Raw genomic sequence first — 10,723 nt, 5'->3', positions numbered from 1 at the left:
GGCTAGAGGATAACGTCTTGGAGACGAAAGGAGTCTAACAACTCCTCGTCAACAACTAACCAATACAAGATTTTTGAGATAAGAAGCGGTCACAGAGCTCACTGTTCATTGCTACCGAATTTATTCCAGCATTCGCGAAAGGGAATGCTACTGTGCTGCAATGCTGAAGGTGTATCTAGTAGCTCTTCCTCGATTTAACCATGTGAGACTCCATGCAAAACCACCAACTGCCATAAGAAAAGGGCGGGTAGTTATCAACAGCTATACCAATTTCATGAGAGGAGAAGCATTCAATGTGCTCATCTGCTGTACTACTACGACTACACCTTCCAAGTTTTAGGGGGGAGTCACTGACTTTACTGGAGACGCGGAAGGGCGGGAAAGTGACGCCGAGGGAGGGAGACACACAGACCTCAGACTCCAGAGTGAAGTTAGGGAGGATGAAGTCTGGCGCAGAAAGCTCGCACGCAGCCAATTTTGCTAGAACGGAACCTCGGAAGATGTGTTCGCTTCCGAGCTGCATGGAAATTGGAATCCATAGATGCTCTCTCTCTCTCCCTCTCTCTTCCTCTTCTGTCCAGTGTCATTTTCTCACCGAGTCACCTTCTTCTCTGGGCTTCCTGTAGGTATGACGGCCTCCAAGTTCCCGGTCGGCGGCTTTCTTCCCCTGCTTCATTTGATCAGCTCCCACTATCTCTCTAGGAGTCCAGGAAGATACCTGTGCTCTTCTACCCTCAATGGTCCCTTTAGTGTTGAGGCTCGACGTCCTGCAGAACTTAGAAGTTAGAACGACCCCACAGTTTTGCGAAGTACAGAGTACATCCATATTCTATAGTCTATGTACTACAGTGTTGGCAGAACTCTCTCTCAGTGACTCTCCCGAGTCCCGACGCCCATTCCGATTGAATTCATGAATCATAACCGAGCTTCGAAAACTGCATTCTCCTTCAGAGTCCTCCGCTTTGAACATGTACATTGTATCTACATTAGTAACGTGCATTCACCCGTGCGCACTACCCCCAACCCATCACACACCTGCTGCATTGCTTACGCCTGTCCTGCCACCCTTCTCTCATTCTTTCTGCCTCTCTGCATCTTGCGCCGTTGTCCTGAAGGTAGCAATCTTGGTTTGTCCTTCGCTTTCTCTTGTAGTAAGCTCCTAGCTGCATTGCATTCCCACATCACTTCTAGCCTCTAGATCTCCTCTCTGCATCATGGCGTCTCACACTCCGTCGGCCATTATGCACTTGGCACAACAATGCAGATAGATTTGTCCTTGAACATTGAAGTACTCTGAAGCTCTGTAGTGCGCAGCAGAAGGAAAGTTTGTCAACAATCATTGCTTCAGGATTCATCAGGAAGCATTGCGCTTTCTATAGCTGTATAAAAGCCTTCACTCATTGATCGCTTCCATGCAGGACCAATTACACCAAGTAGTATTGGATGTTCCAGATATGTTCCAAGTCCAGGCTTAGTACTTCTTAAAGATTAGATTCCAGAGAGTTTCCATGGAGCTTTCGATGTCTCTTGGCAGTCACTCTATACCAATCAACGAGGACTCCTCGCTCCAAGTCCGATACCCTGAACCAATCAACGAGAATTCCTTGAATCCCATGAAAGGGTGCACTGATCGGATCGAATCAGATATCGACGAATTTGAGAGGGCTAACTTGAAGCAGGAGGATGGTGGGAGTGGCAATGCAGAAACTAGAAGTATTTCGTTCTTCAAGCTCTTTAATTATGCAGACAGTCTTGATTGGTTTCTTATGTTGATTGGAGCTCTTGGTGCGGCTGCTCACGGAGCTGCTGTGCCTGTCTTCTTCATCTTCTTTGGGAAGCTAATAGACACTTTAGGAAGTCCACCCACCAATCTGGCCGATTTGTCGCATGAAGCTGCAAAGGTAGCATAGCTAGTTTTCACATGTTCCTCTCGTCTTATGTGCTGCAATGAATCCCTGTGCCAGTGTGAGCTAGTTGAAGCCTCTCCTTGAGTAAGTGGAGGCGATTGTTCTAATCAATACCTCACTGCACATTGTAAGGGTTTGTGAATAGCTAATGGATGCGTGTGAGTTCCGTTTTTGTCTCAAGGTTTGCTAAGGTGACCATTCTGGTCTGTTGTGCCTGCACATCATGTGGTTTTGTGTGTGGGTGTTAGCAAGAACCTGTATGTACCAAATTGCATCTCTGTTTCGTCAGCATGAATTTGGCCGCAAAAGGAAAGCTCTTCCTGCAATAATCTAATCTACTTTACGTGGAATTCGCAGTATTCAATTGAGTTCATCTATTTGAGTATTGCAGCGATGATTTCAGGCTGGGTTGGTGAGTGCCCATTTGTGTGGGTGGTAGCTCCTGCGGGTTGTTTGACATGGGTCTCTTCTAAGCTTTGTTTATCTTCTGTGAAATTCTTGCAGAGGTTTCTTGTTGGATGTATACTGGAGAAAGGCAATCTGGAAGGATTCGAGTTCAGTATCTGAAGGCAATGCTTGATCAGGATGTAGGCTTCTTTGATACAGAGATATCTACTGGAGAGATAGTTGTTGGCATTTCAAGTGACACCATACTGGTGCAGGAAGCCATTGGTGAGAAGGTATGTGGATGCCTTTTCATCACTGTATGCAATTGTGTTGACAAGCAACATACCTGAATCCAAGTGTGAATTATTTGCGTGGAAGAGTTACTGTAGTTTTGTATGCTTTGGATGTGTCTGTGATGTTCCTTTTCGTAAGACCTTATGTTGTAGGTCAAATTGCGTGGATGAACTCTTTCCCACTTGACCTTGCAAAGGTGTAGCTCACCTCTCCCACAAATTCTTGAATTTAGCTTCATAAGCAGCATAGTCACCCAATGAAGCTAGATAGATGATGGTGGAGGAGTTGCTTCCATTACTTCTCTGGAATGTCCTCCCAACCATAATGAAACTTTGCTTATGGTTGCAGAATGCATAGCGAAACACATTGTTGATTTGCGTATGACTGGCTGCTGCTATTCTAGAGGCCGACATTTCCAAGGATGAGGTTGTGAATGTCTTGCTTCACTTGCCGAAAACAAAAGCTGAGGATGGGATGGACTTATTAATGAATTATTTTTCTCATTATGCCAACGTTTTGAAGCAGCCACTTACATCCCTTCATCAACATAATCGGGCTTCTAGCACCATGTCCACTTCTTGGAAGATTGGGCTTACTAAGTTGTTACTGCTGAGCCCTTCTCCATGCAACTTCAAAAAGTGGCGACCTATTTTCTTGATGGGAGGAATCTATAAGATCTTCACAAAAGTCATTGCTAATCATTTGCGTCAACAAGTCGTTCACCGAACGCAATATGGATTTATGAAAGGACACAATATTTTGCATAATATTTCTAATGTTCAGCTGGGCATCGGTTATGACTTGAGTCTGCCTTGCATCCCTAGAGTTAATGCAGAAACTCATTACGCTGTACTTTGAATTGGTGTATGCCTTTATGTGTGTGGGTGGTGTGTATGTGTGTGAGTACTTAGTTCTACACCCACAATTGAGCATTGGCAATGCTAGTGAGGATGTTGTAGTATGTAGTCAATACTATGCATGATGGTGCTGATGGCTATATTGCCTTATGGGTGACTACCATGAGTCTATACCTTACACTTTGCTTTAAAGGTGAATTTGGGCTTATTTTGGATTCATCTAAGTATATGAGCATCGATTATTCTGAAGCTACCAATCAACAGGTCGTCATGGTTCAGCTAGACTTGAAGAAAGCCTTTGATCGCCTTAGCTGGTCTTTCACTGCAGAATTGATGCATGGTATTGGTTTTGGCCCCGGTATGTTGAATATTACACACACAATTAGTGTAGGTTCCACCTCTTGTGTCATGATGGATGGTGGGTCACTAAGAGTGTGTCATTAACTCGTTCCATGAGGCAGGGTTGTCCTCTCAACCCTTTATTTTTTGTCGTTGCTATGCACCCCATATTAACACTTCTTTCTTGTTGGAAAGGATTAAAGAGAGTATAGGACTTTCCTTACCTTCGGAACACTACCTGTAGCCCAAGCATTAGCTAATGATTCTTTATGTTTCTCAAGGTAGGCAAAGAAAATTTAGACAAAGCAATCCAAGCATGGTCTATGTGTTTGCTTGCATCCAATCTGAATGTAAACATGTGTAAATCTGCCCTTATTAGCTGCACAGTGGAGCATTTGTAGGCCTTGGGTTGATAGGGACATGTGGTGCACAAACATACTATGGTGCATAAACATATTGGGTTTAAGCAGTGTGTGGATGTTAGTGTAAATCAATTGCTGTCTTGGAATTTTGTGGCAAGATCATGGATAAGATTGGAAGTTGTAGGCATGGCCTTTTCACAAGCGGCTGAGAGTAGTAGCTCAAGCAATCATGCTTCATATGCTCTTGTATTTCATGTCTTTGTTTCCTTGGTATTTTCGAGAATCACTCAACCCATCTGCTTCATACTTTGGAAGAAAAATATCCTTACGTTATGGACGGCTTGGGTCTCACAGAAACACTTATCCATCCACAGTGGGTGGGGCAACAATTTTGGATGTATGGATACATATGATAGCCAGGCCTTGGAGGCTTCTTTAGGATATGTGTGTTGACTGCATGCAGCCATGGGTTTCTATTGCCTAGGTTGGAGTCAGCCATTCAAATGTAAGCAATCGTCTTTGCTTTTAGGCTAGTGGTTTGATGGCAAGAGGTATTGAAGTTTGCCGACTAGAAGCCAACCTCGTGTGGAGAGGTAGCAAATTTGCTACAATCTAATGTGCTTGCAACCTCTAGAATTATTACCTGGCCTGGCAGAGAGCACCTTCGTCGAGAGTTTAATCGTATGGCAAGGCTTGTTATTGATTACCTCTTTGATACCATGTTGCCATGGCCCACAATGCAGCTAGCTTCTCTGTTTTCGTAGAGTGTGGCATTTATATCATACCCCTTGTGGATATTGTGGTATTTGGGAGCGACTTTGTGGTTGCTTTCTTTTCATGTGCTTCTTGACCTGCTTGTTGATCCACCTTGGCAAGATTGGAAAGTTGGAGCCATAAACCCTGTTAGTTCTAGTTCTGCAAATTAAGTCTCACTCTCTTATTGGATGGACGCATTGGTTGGCTAACAAGCCCAGCAAGGCATGGTGGGTCAAGAAATGTGCTGCATGGTGGAGAAATGTATTGTTTCGAGGCTAGCATACTCAACTTCCTTGTAGTAAAAGGGTGTTTCTTTAGCGGGCTATGGTGGGAGGGCTTGCATTGGGAGCGAGTTTGCGCTGCCGTCATCTTTCTAATGACATGTGTTTCTTTTGCACCACATTTATAGAGGACAATAGACATTGCTTTTTTACTTGCCCTCTTGCAAAGAAATGTGGACCTTGTTTCATCCATCTGGTTTCATGTTGCTACTGAATCTTTTCCTTCTAGTGATTGCTTTTTGGAAAGTCCTCTCATGCTTGTCAGCCTCAACTTTTCCAGTTGCCTTTCCATATGCTTCATTACTTGCATAGTCACAACAAGAGATGGAAATGACAGAAATAGAAACGGAAAACTGAGTTTCTGAGTTTCGATCGTGGTCGAAGCGGTCAAGAAACAACGTTTCTTTTAAATTAAATATTAACTTAGTGTACAAACTATTATATGTTTAAACATACACCCACCCACCCACAGACCCACCCAAAATCCCTAAAAGCCGCACTAAGTGTGAAAAGAAGCCGCAAGACTCACTCTCAAGTATCCAGTAAACCTTGGGGAGAGAGGGGAAAGCATTACGCGTAGAGCACAGAGTTTGCATACAAAGAAATGCAAGTGCATAAAAAGGCTAAAAGATAATTAATTGAGAATAAAAGTGACATGCAATTTTTTCACTCCCCCCCCCCCGAAAAAAAAACGCCAAAAACGCCGTTTCTTCGAAAACCGAATGGTGGGAAATGGAAGAAACGGTGTTTCTTGTGACTATGATTACTTGGAATTTTCGAGTGTGCAAGTGGTGTTTAAGGGAATGAATTCAGGCCATGAAGTATTTTGCTTTGAAATGTTTCTTAAATCAGCACCTGTGGGGTCATTTATACGGCAAACGCATGAATTTGGAAGGATGGCATCTTGGCGGCAACTTCATCGCTTGATTCTCTAGCATAACTGCTTTGCCATCTTGGTTATGGACTTTTCATGTTCGTGTCTAATAGTGGACTTCTAACCTATGTACATAGTTGTTTGATTGGTCGTTTGACCATGTAAAACCAAGATGGGGCTTTTCATGCTTATGTCTAGTATTGAACTTCTAGGCTTTGTACATAGTTGTTTTATTGTTTGTTTAACCATGTACGTTTTTTGTGTGGTAATCAATATGACGATATACATTAGAGTGGTAATCAATATGATTATACACATGCGAGAGAGAGAGAGAGAGAGAGAGAGAGAGAGAGAGAGAGAGAGAGAGAGAGAGAGAGAGAGAGAGATGAAATGAAATGTTATATTAACGTCTTCAAAAGGCCAAAGTGACCTATGAGACCAAAAAGTTACAATGCGGTGTATCCGATACAAAGTCAGATTAACAAAATAAATTAAACTAGGATAACAAAATATAAATACTGCGGATTCCTAAACTAAGCTGATAGGTGTGAAAGGTGAAAGGCGTGAAATGTGTGAATTAAGCAGTACAATGTGTAGACAATATGGGAGGGAAGTAGAGATCCATCTTCATATAGATCCATCTTCATCTGCACTCTGGACGACGAAAAAGTATGGCTCGAATCCGTTGCTGTAGCCTCCTTTCAAACTGTGTAGCTCCTCTTCTCCATCGGGGTCGTCTAGATCTCCCTAGCTCCAATGCTCGTTCTATGAGAATGCCAGTAGTGCGGGTAGACCTCTCCACTCTGTCTGTTCTTCTGGGTGTACAATATCTAGTGTAAAGAAATCTGTGATCTGTCTTTGGGGTTGTCTCTCTTCAGCTCTCCTCAGTAAAGTTTCTCTATGCCTGTGGAACCTCAAGTAGATATAGCCCAAGACATCTCTGATCCTCATAACTCATGACCCTAGAAAGAGGCCCAAAACCTTCTCTGAATAGACAATGAAAACAGCCTCGTATCTCATAGTACACTAAGCAATGACATATGTAATGGACCTCTGTCTCTGGCTCTAGATGGCATAAGCGGTATATCCTGCTATCTGCTGGTGTCCCTCTGAATCTGCCAGTCTCAATCTTGAGCTGATGTGAGGACGTGCATATCTGGCCAATGGCACAACGCAAACCATGAGAAAGATGCGTGTCCATATAGCTAGGTCGAATCACAAACCCATCCCCCGTGAGGTGGAGAAGATGCTCTCTATAGAAAGCCATTGTTAGGTGCAGCGGAATGAATCTTTGCGCTTTGCTCAAGATGAGTGCTCCGAACTGTGCTCAAGGTTCCTTTTGTTCTTATGGAAGGGAGAGCCTTCCGTTCTTAATGAGAGAATGCTATGATCACAACAAAGTGAATGGACATTGTGCGTGCAAGTGTATGAGACTGAGAGATAGAGAGCAGAGAGATACGACACCTGAGACGTTGTAAAACCCTCCTCCGAAGGCCCCACTCTCCTCGGCAAGAGTGGTCTACTTATGATTGCACAATCTAGTACAAACTGAATGCATGAGATTGATGCAAGTCTAGGCTATGTCGGCGATGACGATGGTGACGATGAGACGGACCTAAGGCTGAAATTTGCAATCTTGCTACTGCTGTCCAAAAACGCTATGGGCTGAAATCTGCTGCAGGTCCAAAAACGCTGATTTTGGGGGTTGCTTCTGTGGGTCTTTGTCACTGAAAATCTGCAGGTTTAGGGCTGAAAACTGAGGTTGCTTGGGGCTGAAAACAGAGTTTCTTTCCGGGCTGAATCTGCTACTTCTTAGGGTTGGATCTGCTGGTCTTTCTTTACTTGGAATCGCCAAGTCTGAACTTGCAAAGGCTGGGATCTGCAAGTGCTAGGTCATTCAAAAACGCAAGGCTGATGTGTTCCAAAAACGCTAGCTGATGTCTTGTCAAAACGCTAGGTGCTAGGCTTTGGTTGCGATGATGCTGATGCAAACGCTAACTGATGATGCTTCCCAAAAATGCTAGGTGAGGGAAGGTCTATGGCGATGGTTCTTGCTTCTTGCTTGGAGGAAACCCACCAAGGGTCTTGTTGGAGAAGTTGCCTGCTAAGCTTGGCTCCTGTTATCTCTTCTGCCATTTAGTGCTAACTTTGGTTTGCTTATATATTTTCTTACCCAAATTGCCATACCTACTTTTGTTGGAAAGTCACTTAAATTAATAAGTGAAAAATGTCAAAAATAGGAAAAATAGGCTAAATGCATTGGAAAATTCCCCCGATGGAATCTGATGGATTCTGAAGGAAATATTGATGATCATGCTGTGTGCAACCAGAGGATATGCATCTACACTAAGTGACAGGGCATGCACGGTCTACGAATAGACTCACAAAAGTGGCAGATCACCTCTAATCTAGACCGATTGGATTGACTGAACCCTTGTCGTGTTGTAGCTTGTCCACGGACACATAGGGTTGGATGTGTCACGTGACATCCCTTCCTTTTCAAACTGAGGTACTGGTACCGAACTGTTTGGCGTTGAGGGAGATCGCCAATAGCATCCGGAATCCTGGAAGGGACTCTTCGCCGGCCCACTCTGATGTGTGGGTCGTGCGGTACTTGAACTTCATAAAGGTCTGCAACGCTTGCTTCTTTGGGCCGCGCTGAAAGCGACACAAAATCTTGTGTGACTCCTTCAATGCTTCAACTTTGCCGAGTGTCATGCTTCTTTCTTCTTCAAGAATCTCCATGGCTAAAAATTCTATACCATTTCCAACGCAAAACCATGAATATACCCATTCCATGTAAAGTGAGTGGAAAAAATCTTGTCTTCCTCAAAGATTGTGCATGCAATGTAGATGAACAAGGAGACGGAGTGCCACACCGTTCACCACACAAAAGCAAACAATGAGATCGAATCTTGTATTTACTGTCATGTGCTCTTTCTACAACTGTGTCATGCCAAGGAGGAGACATGGAATGTGACTTCCTTGAATGCATACTTTTCAGCTTTTCATGAAAAATCCGCATACATTTGTGCTCATCCATGAGTGAAACGTGTTCATCGTACAATATGTCATGCCTAGGAAAAGGGATAACATAAAGACGTTGACTAAAATACAAGAAATGATCACGAATGAAACACTCGTACAATGCGTGGGTATCAATCATGCGAACACATAATACTTCCTGTAAGGGTTCTTTAGACCTAAGCTCGAGAGCCAAGATCGGTTCTTCCTAAATGATCGAATCGTCTTGTGGGGGTTCTTTGGACCTTGACTCGAAAGCCAAGTACGGTTCTTCGTGATTGATCAAATCTACAACGAGGTTAGCTTCGCTAGAAATAGCATCCACTAACACATCATCCTTGTAAACAATCACATCATCTTCATGCAACTCATCATGCTTGTGAGAAATCACATCTTGATCATGCAAATCATCATGCTCATCATTATCATCCAATTCATCATGCTTATCATTGTCATGCAAATCATCATGCTTATCATCATGCAAATCATGTGTCATGCTTGGGAGAAGAAAAGACTGAGAGAGTCTCCTCCTGATTCTCTTCAATCGGTGCTTGCACATTAGAGAATAGTAGGACAAACTCTTGCATGCGTTGATCTATCTGCGCTTCACGCTCTAACCGTCTTTCTTTGCGCTCGCGAGCCAATTCGGCTAGTCTTTCTGTGGACTCGCGATCCAATGTTGCGTTTCTTTTTGTGGCCGCAAAGCGTGCTTGCTCGCACTCACGCTCTATGGCTACCATTCTTTCTTCATGCCACACTTCTCGTTGTCTACCTTGTCGTACCATCATGTCCATCATCGTCTTGCACCAAGCCTCCATAGGATCTGGTGCAATCCTTGGCGTAGACGGGGAAGGGGGAGGGTCGGAAAAACCTCCTGGTGGGGAAAATTCTTCTTCGCCTCTCTCATGCTCATCACCTCCAAGCGAAGTATCCATGCCGCTTCGAGTGATGACCATCCACTGAAGTCGTGGGTTCTTGGGGTCTTGGGTTCTTAAGTTCACGAGGAACTTGGGTTCTTGAGGGTCTTGAGGTTTTTCTTTCGCTTGCAAACCGTGTCAGAGAAGGATCTTCTCTTTACCCGAGTTCTGCTCTTTTCCGCGGGCGCACCCCTTTGCGGCCTTGCGCTCACACCAAGGTTGCTTTTTCCCACCTCACGTCGATTGACCGGCCGCTAAGTGCACGGTCCGCTCTCAATGAGTGAAAAGAGACACAAGGGGAGGTTGGACAAGCCCTTCTTTCTTGGGATTCCTGTCACTCTTCAAAAACACGATTAGGAATCGACATGCCCAAGCGAACTTGGGTTCGTGCGACCGCAACAAGCAAAAATAATTTTCTTGTGATTCTTTGTGGTTCTTTCCTTGAGTGATATAGAACACTGCCAAAGCTCTGATACCAATGTTAGGTGCAGCGGAATGAATGTTTGCGCTTTGCTTAAGATGAGTGCTCCGAACTGTGCTCAAGGTTCCTGTTGTTCTTATGGAAGGGAGCCTTCCGTTCTTAATGAGAGAATGCTATGATCACAACAAAGTGAATGGACACTGTGCATGCAAGTGTATGAGACTAAGAGATAGAGAGAAGAGAGATACGACACCAGAGACGTAAAACCCTCCTCCAAAGGCCCCACTCTCGTCGGCGAGAGTGG

General features: G+C 44.1%; 1 protein-coding gene across 2 annotated transcripts in view; it reads left to right on the top strand.

The window, feature by feature from the left end:
• Positions 1–622: 622 nt before the first annotated feature.
• LOC147431791 (ABC transporter B family member 2-like) overlaps positions 623–10,723 on the top strand; it is an 82,153-nt gene continuing 72,052 nt past the window's right edge. The window contains exons 1-3 of one of the 2 annotated variants that reach the window (XM_086494277.1): positions 623–1,901; positions 2,265–2,319; positions 2,412–2,587. In XM_086494277.1, coding sequence (XP_086350403.1) covers positions 1,509–1,901; positions 2,265–2,319; positions 2,412–2,587 — 624 coding nt within the window. In that variant the 5' untranslated portion in view covers positions 623–1,508. The remainder of the gene's footprint in view (positions 1,902–2,264; positions 2,320–2,411; positions 2,588–10,723) is intronic. The other variant, XM_086494278.1, reaches the window with a different exon arrangement.

The sequence above is a fragment of the Adiantum capillus-veneris genome, chromosome 21 (assembly GCF_014529385.1).
Source record: "Adiantum capillus-veneris isolate H3 chromosome 21, ASM1452938v2, whole genome shotgun sequence".
NCBI lineage: Eukaryota > Viridiplantae > Streptophyta > Polypodiopsida > Polypodiales > Pteridaceae > Adiantum > Adiantum capillus-veneris.
The sequence above is the reverse complement of the archived record's forward strand: the minus strand, read 5'-3'. Positions and strand labels throughout refer to the sequence as shown.